Genomic DNA, 17,043 nt, shown 5'->3' on the forward strand with positions numbered 1-17,043 from the left:
GTTCTCCATTTAGAAAATAAAGAAGCTAAACAACAGCAGGAGCTCAGGGTCTGCACCCTGATTTGCATGCTTGTCAGAGGGCTTCTCCAGAAACAAATGAACCTCTCAGCAAAACTGGTCACTGGTTGGATTTGGCCAACATGAGGCAGGAGAAGCCGATGCTCTGCCTATCTCTCTCCTGGGACACAGAGGCCAGTCTCTTTGGGCCAGCCCAAAGTGCCCCCAGTGCCACTGGCTCCCACTGGCCCTTCCAGCACCTGGCATCCCCATCAGGCTGAGCTGAGGAGCATGCCAGCCCTGAGATATGGCCAGCACAGCCCTCAGCGTTGGCAGGAGGGATTGTGCCTGGGGAGATAACCAAGCTCCCCAGTAGGTCATTGTCCCATCACCCCCTTTCAGGATGTCATGTCTCTGCACAGCCAGTAGAGCCACATGTGGCTCTTGCCCTGGTGGCAAGGCTGGCAGCTCACACCCATGGGGTTGAAGCCAGCATTTCAAATCCTCCTCCCCGCTTCCATCCCAACCACGCTGCTGTGCTTTTCCCACTGGCAGAGCTGTCCAAGCCCGGGGAATCACATCCTGCTGACAGAACCAATTTGTATGCTGAGTCATTTTTCCACTTGCTCATATCTTTCAAAAAAATGCACATTTTTTCACGTTTCATTTCAGCCCAGAGGCAAATGTTTCTGGCATACTTGCCTTTCTCCAAGGTATTATGCTTTTTAATAATGTTGTCACCACACTTGACCTGTCCAATTCAGATGATATCTACACTTCCCTTTGCAAACACACACCTCTCCAAGCAGTCATTTATTGTCAAATCTTGCCAGCTGATTCTCAGAAACAAACATCTGGAGAGCTGCACTTCCGCTGTACATTTTTTACCATGTCTTGGGCTATATTTAGCCTACTTTAGCTAATTTATATTTTAAATTGCATTTTTTTCCTCAAACTTTTATAATAATAAAGTTCACCTGCAACTCAGTGTACATTTTTTCAGATGCTGTCAAACTCCCACAGTAATTTTCCCACTAGAGTTCACTGTGTGTAGAATTTAGACTTACCTACTATTGACTCAAAGTTTATCAGTGATTTCTTAGGTCTCAAATACCACTGATCTTTTTAACCTTCTAAAAGGCCCTTTTTTTTTTCTGTGCTACTTATTAAAATAAATAGCATCATTACAGCAGGAAGAGGTAGTTGCTCTGCAAAGGTGCTGAGAGCTTTAGCATAGTTTACAAAGCTATTGAGAGATTTAGTGGCACTTAGAGGGGTGGATGAGGACAGGTTAGCACAGCTCCACGTCAGCACATCTCCACCTTATTACTGCAGAATTTCTGGGGTGGTCCTCACACATCATTTCCAGCAGGGACTGATTCTGCCCCCAAACACCGGACCTGGGGACAAAATTACCATCCCTTTGCTGCCTGATGCATTTGTGCTTTGCTGGGCCCTGAAACCTGGTCTCTCATGGGGCAGGGTCCCATGGGAGGTGTAGAGCCAGACCCTCTGTCCCAGCAAAGCCCCACATCCCTACAGATGCTCTCCATGGCTTTGAGGATGGCTTAGTGACGGGCAGAGAGCTCGGCAACACTCACAGCATTAATTTCTCCTTTCTCTTGTAGTCAATTTTGTTGTCAGCCTCAATCAAGCGGGAAGGAGATTCTCCAACAGCATCACCCCACTCCTCAGATGACATCCATCACTCAGACAGATACCAGGTAAGCAGGGAGCCAGTTCAGCCCAGTGCCTACAGCTCTCCGTGCCTGAGAGCCCAGCTCTTGGCTCTGCACCACTGCCCCAGCTCGCCTGCCTGCAGCACGGGGATGTGAGGACTCTGTTTCTCACACGGTTTTTGTCTGCAGAGCCCTCCCAGTTCTGACTTTAAGCCACAGCCGTACAAAACTGCTTTAAATCTTTGCAGAGCTTTCTGTTGCACTTTATTTGTCATCTCGGTTGTTGCCATGGCTGTGTTTGTCATTACTTACCCTATGCCACCAGGAAACTTTCAGAGAAGGGATTCTTTTTGTAAAAGAGTGAATGATGTCAGCCTGCAGCAGGCCAAAATTCTCCGTTTCACTATTGTGCTGCTGCCCAACAAACTCCTGACTCTTGACTCCCACCCAAAACAGAAATGGTTTTGAACCATCCACAGCCGTTTCAGCATGTCTTAATAAAACACCCTCTGCCCAGAGGAGCAGCAGGTCTTGACTTGTGACTCAGTGAGTAAAAGTTGAGGGAGATGGATCACGAAAAGAGAGAGGCAGCAGCAGAAGCACAGCTTTGCTTGTTTTAAGTCTGTATTTTTGGGGTGGGGTGCCACACTTGACTCTAACTCAACACACATCCAAACTGTTTGGCTGCAAGCTTGCACCCAGCTGCTGGCTTCAAGTAAGCTCTGAACGTTGGCAAATAAATGAATGATGGCCTTCAGCACAGAGCCGAGCGTGTCTCTGCCTGCTGGGTGGACCTGCTGGGTGGGCCATGGCTGTACCACCTTGGCATACGCCCACCACCCTGTAACCTGCAGTGCTCTGCAGCCATTCCCTGGGCCCAGGGTCAGAAGGAGTCTTGGCCAGGTCTGCACTTGGGTCTGCAGAGAAAGAGGCTGATGACCAGTGACAGGGCTCTAAGCAAGCAGCCCCAGTTAAAGCATCTGTTCCTGAAGATAGGTCCTCCTAGCAGCAGATTTGTAAATTTGTTGCCCATTATTCTCTCCTCTGTCCTATTTATTGCTTATATTGTCAAATATGGGCCAGATCCTGCATTGTTTGCTACAAATTGTCATGTAGCCTTCAGTTACAACTTGGTGTCACATCACAAATCACTTTACCCTCATATGAATTATGAGACCTGGTGCAAAGTATGAGAAGCAAAACCCTGCAGAAAATACACAAATGCCTGATTCAGGTAATCCCAGTCTCCTGCCTCTTTGTTAAGGCTAATAAATGATGTTCTTTCTGAAAGGGCATGGAAGAGACTTTTGCTATGGTGCCCTTTGTTGGAGAACACCCATCCCTTCCTGCTCCTCCAGATTTCAGTCTCTGTGAAACTGGTGGTCCCATGCAGTCCTCCATTCCTCTAAATTTTGATTACGTCATACTTGAGGACAAATATTCTCAGCAGAAGCCCCTCTATGTGCTGAGTCTAGCTAGTCTTGAATGTGTTTTAAGTTTGTGAGTGCATTTTATGGAGGGTTGCAGGCCTTAATGCAAATGTGTAATGAGAGCTGTAAGTCTGCACTGCAGGGAGGAAAGACCTCTGGGGCCTGATTTTCATTTACGCTTGTGCTGGCTGCGTTGTGCTGCTCTGGTGGCGTACAGGGACCTCCGAGTGCCAGGGCTCTGTAAAGCCTCAGTGTGTCCTTAATAAAACCACAAAATGAATGAGAATTCAGTCTTGCCAGCTTACCCGGTGAAATGCTCAGGAAGCAGAGCAGAAGACTCTCACGGTGGTGACTTTAAGGACTGCAAAATTCAGCTTTCCGTATGGAGAGGTGTGCTGGAATTATGAATGTCCCCTGTGTTATCTGTGATCTAATCGTGAATATACAGTGTATTAGTAACATACTAGAACGTGAGTTATTGGTCTGTTGGTTTTCAGAATTCCTGTGGCTTGGTTTCCTTAGTCTTCATGCTTATTTACCATGGGGATATTTAGGGAAGGAGATTTATGAATAGGAATGCTACAGGAATATGGGCTTGCACAGCATGTGGGCTGCTTGCCTTGCTCCTCACACTGAGGAGCTGCAGTGGAGGCCATGGGGCAGCTCTAGGACATGGGCAGGGGGATCCCCTTTTCATCCCTCTGCCAAGCCTGGCTGCTGGAGTTTGGTACGTGGACACTGATGGGATCGAGGCGGTGGCAGCTGGTGTGGAGCAGGACCTTATGATACGCATCAGTGGTGGGTGCTCCTCTGAGATACAGCATGTCCTGTCAGCCGGGGCCTTTCCTGTGTTCTGAGTTGAAATAAAGCAGTTTGAGTTAGATTTAGATACAAGCCCGAGTCCCCAGTGGAAAAAGCAACAGCAAATTTGACGTTGTTCACCATCCTGCAAAGATAACATTTCAGGCTTGGAGGGAGACCACCCTGTGTGGGTCAGCTGAGCCCACAGAATATTTGTGACATGAATAACATGTGGAGTAAGTGTAACTGAAAGCAGCTTTGATTTTGTAAGCACATGTGTGAAAATGGAGCCACATTTCAGCTTGCAGACAGAGCTGGGATGTACGACACAGGTCAGCACTGCAGGAACCTTACCAGCCAGCACCAGAACTTGCTGACTGCCCAGCAAAACGTACTGAGTTGTTTGTTTTCCCTCTGAAGAAGGCACAACAGGTTGTCAGGTGCCAGGGTGAAGACCCAAAATGTAGGTTTGATTCCAAGAAATGAAGCCTGAGGATTCTGCAGAGGGGGAAACAAATGGGATTTGTGTGTGTAGGAGCCTGTGCTGCCCAATTTCTAGCCCCTAGCTCTGTCCTACCCTCAGGCTGGTCCCCACCACGGCTGTGGGGCGCAGATGGGAAATAAATCCATTAGTCAGGTTTGATTGCCCAGGTTTGCTGGAATGCAGAATGGAAAATAGTAGAAAGAAATTTGTTACTGTGAGGGTGGTGAGACACTGGAACAGGTTGCCCAGGGAGGTTGTGGCTGCCCCATCCCTCCAGGTGTTCAAGGCCAGGTTGGATGGGACTTTGAGCAGCCTGGTCTAGTGGGAGGTGTCCCTAACCATGGCAGAGGGGTTGGAACTAGATGATCTTTAAGGTTCCTTCACACCCAAACTCTGCTATGATTCTGTGAAGAGGCAGAAGAAGCTGAAGAGGACAGGGGAGCTGGCAGGGCTCCACCTGTAGCCCGGGTGCCCCCCACTTCACCTCGGGGAGGCCAGGGAGATCTCAGAGCCCCAAAACAGAGGTGGCTGCCATGGGGTGGGCTGGCCAGCCCAGGGCGACGCAGCCAGTATTGGCATCCAGGGACCCACCAGACAGCCGGGAAGGCTGCAGCTCCTCTCCCTGGGTCCTCATCCCACCACGGGCCAGTGCCCCATGGTGGGGCTGGAGGGCAGGGGCTACCGAGGGGCCCCCACTGGCCACCTCTCTTTGGGTCGTTACCCTCGGGCCCTGATTGGCCAGATGCCCTTGGGCCACAAAGCTTCCCAATCCCTAATTGAGCACGAAAAGCTGGGGAGAGGTTGTCCCTGGCTCCTGAGTGCCCAGCACCTCTGGGTTACGCGTGGGCAAGGAACCCTGGCTGCTCGCTGTCCCTGCCCCACGCCTGGCAACCTGCCCCGCGCTCCGGTTGCCCCCGGCCTCTGATTGGTCAAGAGCCCGCGGGTTCCACTGGCTCCTGATTTCTGATTGGTCAGATTCCTCTGGGTCCAACCGTTCCTGGGCCCTGATTGGCCGGGGCGCACTGTGCCCTGCTGCCGCCTGTCGGTTGCCATGGGAACTTCCTCCCCTCCCCGCCCGTTTCCTGGTGAACTTTCACCCGCGCGGCGGTGGGTCACATGACCGGGGCCAACATGGCGGCGGCCGCGGGGGGCTGATCGGAGGCGCCTGCCGGGCCGCGCCGTATCCGCCCGCATCCCGGGCCCTGCGGGGGGGGGCCGCCCGGGCCCGCCGCCCCGCTATGCAGAGCGGCAGGAGGGGGCCTGGCGGTCGGGGGTCGGGAAGAGGTGGGTGCGGGGCAGGCCCGGGGCCGGGGCCTTGTCCCGGTGATGCGAAGGGCGGGCGGGAGGGAATCGGGCCTTGTTTAGTGGCGGGGAAGCGAGTTGTTTACATCGGCGGGCCAGGAGCCCTGACACTTCTCCGCTTTTGTCTCCTCTCTGCAGACCTTTCTGCGGGTGCGAGCGAACCGGCAGACCCGGCTGAACGGTGAGTGCGGTCCCGCGCGGCGCTCCGGGCTGGCCCCGCCCGGCCCGGCCTCCCCTGGCCCGGGAAACTTCCCGGAGTTGGGCCGAGTTGTGCGACGCACACACGTACACCCGCCCCCCGCCCCCCCGGGCCCTGCGCAGGCCGAAAGCCGCGACCCCGGTCTCGACCCGGGGCGGGGGGAGTGGAAGCCCCCGCTTCGTTCCCGGAACGGGGGGGGCTGCGCTCACCGCGGGGCTCCCGCCAGCCCGTTCATCAGCAGGTCCTGAGTCCTGAATTTGAAATTCCGTGGCCAGGCTGCCGCGCTTTCATGGCTCACGTGGCAGAATCTTGCAGTCAACTTTTAAACCAGCAGCCTGAGCCTGCCGGCAGCTGACGTCATGGTTTGGCTTTTTCCCTCTCAAACCCACAAGTGCTGCTGCGTTACTTTTATTCTTGTGTTTCTGGGTGTTCCTAGCAATAAATTACTGAGTATTTCTAGTGAAAAGCATCTTGGTAGTTAAACAACAACAACAAAAAAAGTAAACAAAAAATTACTTTATTTCAGAAATTTTCATCTCTGTGTTTGTAAATTCGAAAAAAAACCTGAAAGTTGTTTTTGTTGTTTTTTTCTTCAGCTGAAGAAACTCTTTTCAGAGAAGTCAGAACTTAACATTGAAATACTCATACTGTTCTGTGATGGGATTTTGTGTTGCTTATAGCTGGTCTAGTATGGAGCATTTAGTCAAAATTGGGTTGTAATTCTTTGGTGTGAGGGTGGTGAGACTCTGGAACAGGTTTCCCAGGGAAGTTGTGAAAGCCCTATCCCTGGAAGCATTGAAGGCCAGGTTGGATGGGGCTCTGAGCAACCTGGCCTAGTGGGAGGTGTCCCTGCCCCTGCAGGGGGCTTGGAACTACATGATCTTTAAGATCCCTTCCAACCCAAATTATTCTGTGGTTCTATGATGATGGTTCTCTGATCATATGGCTGGATAATTTTGAGCTTCCTGCTGTGATAGTTTGAGATGACACTAATAACATTGCTGATGAAATTTAGAAGGTAGAGATACCTTAATAAAATAGTAAAAGGCTTTGGAGTGTGCTGATAGCAAAATAGTTTGCTCAAATTTAAGTACTACACATTTAGCATAGTCTTAAGCAAATAGAGGTGTTATGAAACTAGTAACCCAGTACATGTGGTAAGTCATATGTAACTGAATTCAGAGCCAGCTTGGAGACTTCTAAATGTTGACCCTGAGGGCTAAAAACCTGTGAACTTTGAAAGGTCTGTTAAGTCATACAACAAAGAGATGAGTCGCCTTGCATCAGTTGTAGGGAACTGCTGACAGGCATGATCACATCTGTGCTCCAAGATGAGTGCAGTGAGCTGCCAGCAGCAGCAGGTGAGCCCTCTTCCCGGCACAGGGACCTCAGATGCTGCAGTGTACCAAGGTGCTGCTCTTCAGGGACTTGTGTGACAGAGGTCTCTGGAGGCAGTGACATCAAACTGGTTATTTATAACTTTTTTATAGTTGGGGCTAAGCTCCCACCTTCCACCATTTTGGTTTGGTTTGGTTTGTTTTTTTCAGGCCAAGAATGTGCAGTTGCCTTACTGTAAATAAAAGTAAAAAAAGTCTGAGCCAGGTGTGTGAGATTTCTTGGTGTTGTGGAGTCCTTCAGTATGAATGAAAACTCTTGATGACAGCGTGCTCTGCTGAACTGGTTCAGCAGCTTTTTATGCTTTTGACTTTAGCCCAAAGCAGGGCTGCAGCACAATCCGTGTGGACTGTGACCCAGGAGCTCCTTTTGGATCTTGTTCTTGGAATTTTTTGTGAACCTGGTCTTACCATCTAAAGGGAGGCTACTAGATTCATACAGCATTTGCATTGTTTTTCAGAACTTTTTGCTCTTTTTGTGTAGTACTTTTGGGATGCAGTGAACAAAACAGCTGTGTTCCAGGTGAGAGCACTTGGGTAATTTATATAATGCCATATACTACTGGTATTTCCTGTCTGTTCTGTTGTACACCTTGGCAGTACTAGATCCAGACATTAGGGAGCTGGATGCAGGAATATTAGGTGAAGTTCTTTGGGCTACAAAGAAGGTCAAACGAAATCAGAACTGGTTCCTCCAAACCTTGGCTATTTATAACTGATGACTGCTGTTTCTAGAAGATGCATGTAGTGGTGCCTGGTTAGGTGTAGGTTAGTACCCAGCTGGTTTGGGTAGGTTATGCTGTTCCTTTCTATGCACTTGACTCTATTTGTGACCATTGAACTCAGCCTGCTTGCTTGTTTCCTCCTCCACATTTGTTTGCACTAAAACAACTTTGTGGTATTTGTAAGCTTTACCACATTATTGTTAAACAGTTATTTAAGCAGTATTGCTCCAGATGGAAAACACTCAAGTGCTTTGGGAGGGGAGTTGGAAATGCTTATTTGTCTCTTTATCTCGTGTTTTAATGAGCTTCTAATCAATCATGCAACTTCACAGCTTTCTTGGTGAGAATGGCTTCCTTATCCCTCTTGGTTTACATTCACAGAAATTATGTAGGACTTGTCCAAAGACATCTGGCTTTTTATTCCATATTCTTACTGGTAAAGTGAAGAAACAGCATATAGAAAATACAGCCTGTCAAATAAAAATATATTTAATTTGGTTTTATTAGGTTTTGAGTGTAGTTTTCAATATTGTTGTAAGCAGTTTATCTTTGTATCTGTCAAGCATCCTACCAACAAGTTCCAGAATCACTTCTGGAAGCTCTTTCTATAAAAAGGGGCCCACAGTGTTTGCTCTTCTCTCAGTTGACTCAGATCTCACCTGCTTACTTTTTAAGCCCAGTTCCTGTCAGAGCTAAAGAAAGAGAAGAGGGAGAGATGTCTTCTGTGAGCTGCTCTTGGCCAGGCTTGCAACATGATTAGGTCCTGATAGTTGCACGGCTCATGGATACCTGGCAGTCCAGAATTTTAATTCTCTAAGTCAAACCTTTGACTTGAATTGAACTGTAAGTAAGGGGAATGTCTTTGCAAGCTTTGGAGCAGGAGATTAGTGTTCTGTCTGTAAGACTCTTAGTTGAGTGTTTGTACCTGAACTTCCCTGTCAGCCTCAGTGAGTTAATCCTGCTCCTCTCACCTGTGCTAAACTCACTTTGCAGAGGTTGTGAACCCAGGAGTATGAGGTGCTGGTTCCTGATGAGCCCCTGTGATAAAGAAGGCATTTCTTTCATTTGCCTTATTTCCAGTGTTGCCAAAACCCTGTAAATTGATGCTTATGGAGTTCTGCAGTGCAGAGCAGGTTAGGTAGTCATTCAAAATTAGAAGTTTCAGGTTAGTGTATCAGAACATGGAACCAGCTTGTTAAGCGTGTGCCAACCTCAGAGAATAGTGTCTCATTGAAGGTTATGAGAAATCATCTGTGTGGAAGTTTGGCCATGCAAATGTGAAAGCCCCACTGAGACCCTTCTGTGAATTTGGCCCTTAATGTTCTCTCTCAGGCAGATGATCAGTGAATTGTACATAAGGTTTGAAAAAAACTCATTCTTGACCATCTGTTTTCTTGCTTTAGCTTGTTCTTCAGTTGGCTTTTTGTGCTCTGCCATTGCTGCCTTTGTTCCCTTGCATCAGATGATCTTGGATAAGTTGATCAGCCACAGAAGCTTTTTGTGATAGGTCTAACAAAGTATAACTGCTCCTCAGGACTCCTGTACTAGATTTGCAGAGAGCTGGTGCTCACTCTTCTGCTTGAATATCTTAGATTTGAATGTAGGGATATTTGCATAGATTGCACACTGGTTCCTGTGCTGGTGTTGACCATGAGCCTGCCTCTCTGGGCAGACCTCAGTGGAGGTGGTCACTGTGCAGTTTGTTGTTGAGCCATCACCAGCATGTCACGTGCCTTTCTAGTAGATGAGTGGGGGAGGAATAAAGGAAGATGATTTTCACTGGAAAGGAGACAAAAATGTTTCCACTTAATTTGATTGGCCTGCCATTGCAGGAGCTGCTAATGATGTCTGCATGGGGCTCAGGGGACCACTCAAACTGGTGGAGGGAATCGTAAGAGATATTGCTGGTAACTTAATCATCTCCTTTGGTGCTGTGGTAGAGGTTGGTGTAGTGTCCACTGTTAGATGCTGTGTGAGAGCACTTCTGAGGTAATTAGTGCCCTGTCCTGAAGGTGAATTTTCGCTTGGGGAGGGGGATACCAGTGAAAACTAAAACCCATTAGCTTTTCTCTCAGGAAGTTTTGCTGGGCTAGAGAATAACATGATCTTTAGGCATTAGCAAGGCTTAGCTTTGCTGAGGAGAGCCCGTTGTGAGAAAAATATCCTTGTTCCCTCACGCCCATCAGACAGTAGTGTCTGTGGCTGGGGGTGGGCTGGCTCCTTTTCTCTGCACCCATGGGAAGGCAGGGATGCAGGGATTGGTGTACCTTCAGCAGAAGAGTCTTTGTCAAGTGCAGGTTGTCTCCTGCTCTAGTGCAACCAGATCCTTACCCTACAAGGTCCCAAGAGCCCCATACTAGGAAAGGGAAGAGCAGCTCCCTTAGCCAGCACAGCTCTGAATTTAAGTCAGAGACCATAACTGAAGCCTTGGTCCTAGCAGAGAGTCCCAGTTCTCGCTCACCCCCATGTGCTGCTTTCTCATTCATAGGCTTTGAGTACCTAAACTTCCAGGCTGCTCAATGGTTTCATGAGGGAGAACCTGTGCATGCAGCAGGAGCAGTGTGTAGGGTGATGTTCATCTGTTAAAAGTGAGGCCTCAGAGGTGCTGGAAGCCCTCTGGTGGCCTAATAATAATTATTAATGCTAATAAAAATTAGTGAACTCCTCACCTCCTGGCAGAAGGCTGGAATAATAACTACAGAGTCTTTGTTCAGTCAGAGATAAGAATGGATCAGCCTGGTGCAAAAACCTCCTTCCCTGAGCTCCATCCTCTTCTTGCATTCAGTTCTCTGCTGCCTACATTTTTACCTTCCTGAATTACAAGAGGGAATGGCTGCTTTTTTTTTTTTTTTTTTAATTTGCCTTTCATGTGACAGGAGCGAGGGCGAGAGGGATTAGCGAGCTAATTAGAAATGATCGCATCTATCAGCACTAATTAACAATCCTGTGGTCTCACTTGTGTGTTCTTTTGAGCTGCTCCCCTGTGGGACAGCCCCACAATCACCCCCTGCCTTTGGGGCCGCTCGGTCCCTTCCGTGCTGATTGGAAGTGATGGCCGGGCTGTGCCTCCTGTCCTGTAGGGCCCGCGCTGCTTGGGACGTGCTTTCCAGGCACGGCATTCCCTTTGGGTTTCTGCTGTCACCAGGGGCACCCTGGGCCTCCGTGGGCTCAACGCTGCTAATGACCACAGAGAGAAAATGGCAGGGGGATTTGTTTTCAACACCTCTTTGTTCCGGTGACTTTTTCACTTGTGGCACTAGAACTTAAAGGGCTGCTTCTTGCAGAGCTAAATGAGCAGAGATAGGGGCTGTTCTGCTGAGTCTTGCATGGAGCTGGAGCAGAATAAGGTTCTGTTCCCAGCTTTGCACTAACGTTTCAGCTGTAGGTCAGGTGCTTGTTCTGGCAAAATAATCCCAAGAATTCATTGGTGCAAGACCTAAGATAAGCTGTTTTCCTTTTATCACTGCTACAGTGCATCGACTGGAGGATGGCAGTAAAAAAGTTAAAAATACTAATAAACTTGCCAGGCAAACTGACTTAGCTGAATTGATTGGCCACAGGGAGTCCTAACAGAATAGTTAAACTGCTCCTTTCCTGCATTTCCCTGTTTAAAAACAGGATGAGGTGAGAGAAGGATGTGTCTGCAGTGAGGACAGAAAAGGCTTTGTTCCTGTTTTTCTCTGTTGGGTAGTTGTTTGCTGGATAGTGCTCAAGTCATATCAGATTCCAGCCTCCTTCCCTGGTTGGTGCTGGCTCTGCAGAACTATCAAGGCAAGGAAGGAGCATCCTGGACTTAGGCAGAAGAGCCAAACTGGAGGATATTCACTAAACAAAAACTTCAGAAGTCTCATGCAGTGAAGTACAAGCTAGAAGGAGTATGACTAAACTCCTACTGCTTCTGGTTACTTCAAAGAAGTAGAAGGGATAGCATTTTCGAGTTCGGAAAGAGAAAACACAGAAGACATATTGGGGGTCATAATCCATCTGGGCACAATGACATTAGCAGTAGCACTTCATGATGTTTGCTTCTATATCAACTGGAAGTCAAGCAGTTTGCCTTCTGGAGCAGAAGCTGACAGTAGAGGGAGAATAACAGATTTAAGCAGACAAAGTAGAAGGGAAACTATTAAAATATCCCAGTAGGAATAGTGAAGTACCTGAAGTGTGTGGAATGGCAGGTGGGCTGTGGAACTTGTCAGTGTGTTGTACCCAACACAAGAGAGGGTTGTGGAGCTTCAGCAAGTGAAATTTAGATGACTGATAAAAGTGGTGTGCATTTATTTGGCAGGCCCTGTTGTTAATAGTGCCAGGTCCCAGAAGCACATTCCATGTGGTCTCAAGTTCCTGTCTCTAATTCTAAGAATGTCACATTTGCGGAAGCCTTTTTTTTATATATATATGCCAGGAGGGAAGATGGGAGTTTTGTCTACAAATGAGTCTCATTCAGTGAGGAAAAGCAGTGCCCAAGGAATACTTTGAAGCCACCTTCATCCTGGGGCATCACAGAGTGTAGGGAATGGTGAATATTCCTAATTCTGGATTGTGGGAAAGTGTATGCTAACCCAGAGGGTCCTGAGTCCAGGGCAGCCAACAAGAAAGCCTTGCAATGGCCTTTCAATTCGGTGCTGATGTGTTTAGATGAAACTTTATTGCAACCAGGTCACCAAGTGAGTTACAAACTGATACACTGTAGAGAACGATTGGCAGAAACTTTCCTGTATCGGGCTCCTACTCCTGGTGTTCAGCAACTTTCTCTGGTTGGCTGCAGGGAGCTGTTGATCCCACAGTATTCTTCAGGCAGGAGGTTTTCAGAGCATGCTGCAGTGCTCACAATGTCACTAACAATTTCTGGCTAGCACAGCTTGTTGGTGGTGTCATCTCTCATTATCACATGGGCTTTCCTTGGGCTTTTCCTTGTCTCTCATTCAGAATTTTGACCTTCTGTATTAATTAAACAGCGACTTTCTGCAGCCAGTGATTGAGTTATTCAGTAATACCTGCCTGAAGCCATCATAATAAAGGACAGAATTTTTTTTTAATGCAAATGATTTGGTTCCAGATGTTTTGATCACATTAAATGATGGCTCAAATTAACCAGAGATTGGATTAAGCAACAGGCTACCTTGGCTGCTTTCTCTAATCATCATGATTCCTAACATGTTTGTTTCCCAGAGCATGCCCTCAAGAAGGCAGCCTAGCACCCAGTGTTCCTCTGTGTGAAAACAGTGAAATAAAAATGAGAGATACAGAAGCAATCTAGCACAGGTGCTGTGTTTTTCACAGCAGAAATTTCTTCTTTTCATAAATATTGCCTGCTACCAAGATGCTGCTCTGACTCGTTCATGATGTTCTGGGAAGGAATTGTTCAGGGTGTACAGGAGATTCTCTGGTCCTGGAAGTGACTGTTACGTACCTTGTCCCAGGCTTTTAGGGTGCTACATCATCCTTCTGTGGTCTAAGCAAGTTCCTGGATAGGGAATAGATGTTTTAGTGGATGGGTCTTGGACTTAGAAGGCAAAATGCAGGACAGGATTCAGTGGCTTGATCACTAAACTTTGAAAACAATTTCAGGCTTCCAAGTATTCAACCATTTGAATAACCTGGGGGTGTGCAGCAGATAGCCCCTGTAAATAAAGTTAGTTATGAAATTGTGAGTAGCTGCCTTTCTGAAACCAGGCTGTACTCAGCCACAGGTTACAGGTTCAATCTAGAAAGTGCTAAGTAACAGTCTCTGTTCTGTTTACAGAGATCAGCACATGGTGTAGCAATGGGATTTTCCTGTGTGAAATCTTACCATTTCTGCCAAGAGTTTATTATTTGGAACTGAGCAAATAGAAGAGTGGATCTACAAACTTGACATGTCTTCCTTTTGTTTCTTTGTTTTCTTTCCCTGGTTTCTCCATGCAGCTCGGATTGGAAAAATGAAACGGAGGAAGCAAGACGAAGGGCAGGTATGTCCCCTCTGCAGCCGACCTCTGTTAGGATCCGAGGAGGAGATGAGTAGGCATGTGGAACAATGCCTTGCAAAGGTAGAGGCACAGCAGGCTTGCCAGCTGCCATTCCCTTCTCCCTACTCCCTGCTTTGTCTGCTGTAAACCTAACATGGGGCAAAAACTAACATTGCTGAGCTTGCAGGCAATGCTAACTGTGTCTCCCTGAGATCTGTAGTCACTTCTCCTTGTCTTGGAAGATAGATTCTTCTGGATTTTTCTCTCCTGTGTTGCACTAATAACTTTTTTACTTCATTCAACCTTTTGCTGTTACTGAAGTTTTAAGTTGTGGACTGTAAATGGAAAGCTGTTGAAGTTTATGAAGCCTTTTGTAGGACTTCATGCTTCCTATGTAGCACAGCAGGAAGAGTTAGAATTATTTTTTGTTGGTTTCCTTTGTAACAGGCTGGCATTTGTAAATGTCGCATGACCATTTTACTCCAGCAAGTGCATTTGAGCAGAACTGTTCTCTTGCCATTCATCTCAAAGACAGCAGGCAAGAAGGAGGAACAAGCCCTAGGGAAGGGAGAGAGTTATGTCATAGGATTATCTGTGCTTGTTTCTCAGAAAAAGCCCACAACAGAGATGATAACAAATTCACTCATGTTGCCTCAGGGGGTGCATGGTGTAAAGAGAGGTGACTTTTGATCAGTGTCTCCCAAAAAATATGTGCTAGGAGAACATTGCTGCTGGGAATCAAAGGAATCTGTGGTTTACATGACAGGGGACTTGTGCAAGCAGGGCAGGGACTTGTGCAAGCAGGGCAGGGGAAGGCTTGTTGAAATGCACAATGGACTTGTTGTAGGAACCAGAGCTTGAATTTCCATGTGTAAAATGCTGAGTCTTGCAACTTGTTTTCATCTTAAGATTGTCAAGTTCTTCCAGCACCCATTTACTCCCAGATGTAGATCATTGGGAATTGGGGTGGGAGTAGATGCTGCAGTCTGCTCTATACTCAGCTGTCCTGGGTACAGTTCAGCTTTCCTTTTCCATCCCACCCTGAATTATTAACCCCAAAGAGCTGTTTCTTGCATCTCAATGCTCTGCCCCTGCTTTACCCTGTGCAGAGAGAAGGTTCATGCATGACTGAGGATGACTCTGTGGACATTGAGAACGAGAACGGCAACCGCTTTGAAGAGTACGAATGGTGTGGGCAGAAGAGGATACGCGCCACTACCCTCCTGGAGGGAGGATTTCGAGGTGCGCTGGTGTTTTGGGGGCCCTTCTAAATCATTGTACTGTGGAAGCTGATCATTGTCTGTCTTTATTTAGAAGGAGGACCCTGGAGATTTGCCTCTCACAAAGGGTGGGACCTTAAGCCTTTGCCAGAACGTAAAGTGGTTTCATTTTTTTACCTCTCTTGAATGATAAGAGTCAAAATTTGTGGAAATTTTCACCAAAAGTGTCGCGTTATTTCTTGCTCGAGAAAGGTGGCTGAAGAGGGAATGAGTAGGAATGGGTAGAATGAGAAGATCATTTGGGGAAAATAGCCTCTTATGTGTTACACATGGTAAGAAATAGATGGAAATATGTGAAGAGAGGGAAATAGAAATGAAATTGTAAAAATTCCCAGCCTGGAGTGACGAAAGCTGGTGTATCAGCCTCTGGTGATGTATTGAAGGTGACAGCCAAGTCGCTTTAGCACCTGCATAAAATATTAAAGGGCCGGTTGTGCATTTATCACTCCATCCCTTTTAAGGTTGATAAATGAGAATCCAGGAAGCTGCTCTGCACCTCCAGCACTGCAAGCCCTTAGGGCTTCCAGACAAACACATTTTATTTTTCCTCCTTCTTTTGCTCCTTCCCCAGTGATGGGGAAATCAGTTACTGAGGAGAGAGTGAGTTATGGCAAAATTTGACCTCTTGTGAGCTTTATTGGTGAATGTAATTTTAGCTGGAAACCTAGCCCCTTTCTTGCACTCAGCCCTTTGGCCTCGAAGAGGAGGATTTACTAAACTGTTCGTTGGCATGAACCTCTGGCACTAAGGGAAGTCTCTCGCAAGCAACCCACGTAGCGCATGCCTAATGAGAGGAGGAATTCTGGCTCCTTCCGTTCAATAAAGAGGATGGAATGTAATCTCTTCCTATATTAGCCTGGATTTTAATTTAAAATATCTCAAGGGGAAAGGCTTCTGTGTAAGGGAGCTGGACTTAAAAGCCAGATGTGTGCTCAGTGACAGCCTGGCACTTCTGATCTGCTCTTACCTGCCTCTGAAATGGAATTGTAGCTGGGTTGTAGCAGAGCAGATGATCAGGAGCACAGGCATGAGGGAGCAGCTTCTTTGAGCTTTAAAGGCTACCCAATAAAGCTCACACTGTCTGTTTTTGTATCTGTTGCCTTACCTACCTTAGCTTTCTTTGTGCCCACATGGAGACTTGAGTCTGTGCATTATTCCAGGTAGAGGTCTGATGAGACTGTAGAGAGCCTTAGACTATTTATGTGGTTATAGTTACTACAATCTGTAGAGGGGAAGCATGGGATGTCTGTGTGCCTCTATCATTGTCACTGCTAGTCTTGGTTAGAAGAAGATACTCAGTTCATTTCTGCCCTTTTTGGTGCATGCATAGTTTCTTTCTTCACCCCCACTGACACCTGAGTTTGAGGAGGGCACAACCTTCCACTTCCCGTGGTGTGGACACTGCTGTCTTCGCCTGGTTAACATTCACAGTTGGTTTTGAGTGACTTGACTTTTTCCTTCCTCTGCCAGTGTTTGTGCTTGCCTTGTTTTAGGGACAGAATTCTTAATTTACAGCCCTGAGGCACAGGACAATGTTTTGATGGTGCTTTCCAATGCTTAAAACTGCTTTGTCTAGAGTTGGCAGGGCCCTCGTTAACCCCCGTCACCCGAGGCTTTGTGTTTGGCTCCGTTCCCTCCGCTGAGAAGTAGCAGCGATGTGGAAATCGAAGGCCTTTTATAATGCCAGACAGGCTTTGCCAGGCTACAGGGATGTCACCAGTGTCTAAAGAGATGACATGGGGAAATACATAAAACCAGAGGGGAAAATAGATGTCAGTGTGTCTCATTAATTTTGGTTTTAATG

General features: G+C 47.3%; 1 protein-coding gene across 7 annotated transcripts in view; it reads left to right on the forward strand.

Moving 5' to 3' along the window:
* The window catches only part of RNF220 (ring finger protein 220), a 222,848-nt gene that overhangs the window by 160,601 nt on the left and 45,204 nt on the right, over window positions 1–17,043 (forward strand). For 5 of the 7 annotated variants that reach the window (XM_051624653.1, XM_051624652.1, XM_051624655.1 and 2 more), the window contains 4 exons: window positions 1,626–1,721; window positions 5,832–5,874; window positions 13,919–14,040; window positions 15,069–15,201. In XM_051624653.1, coding sequence (XP_051480613.1) covers window positions 1,626–1,721; window positions 5,832–5,874; window positions 13,919–14,040; window positions 15,069–15,201 — 394 coding nt within the window. The remainder of the gene's footprint in view (window positions 1–1,625; window positions 1,722–5,831; window positions 5,875–13,918; window positions 14,041–15,068; window positions 15,202–17,043) is intronic. The other 2 variants (XM_051624657.1, XM_051624658.1) reach the window with 1 other exon arrangement.

The sequence above is a fragment of the Apus apus genome, chromosome 7, assembly GCF_020740795.1.
Source record: "Apus apus isolate bApuApu2 chromosome 7, bApuApu2.pri.cur, whole genome shotgun sequence".
Classification (NCBI taxonomy): domain Eukaryota; kingdom Metazoa; phylum Chordata; class Aves; order Apodiformes; family Apodidae; genus Apus; species Apus apus.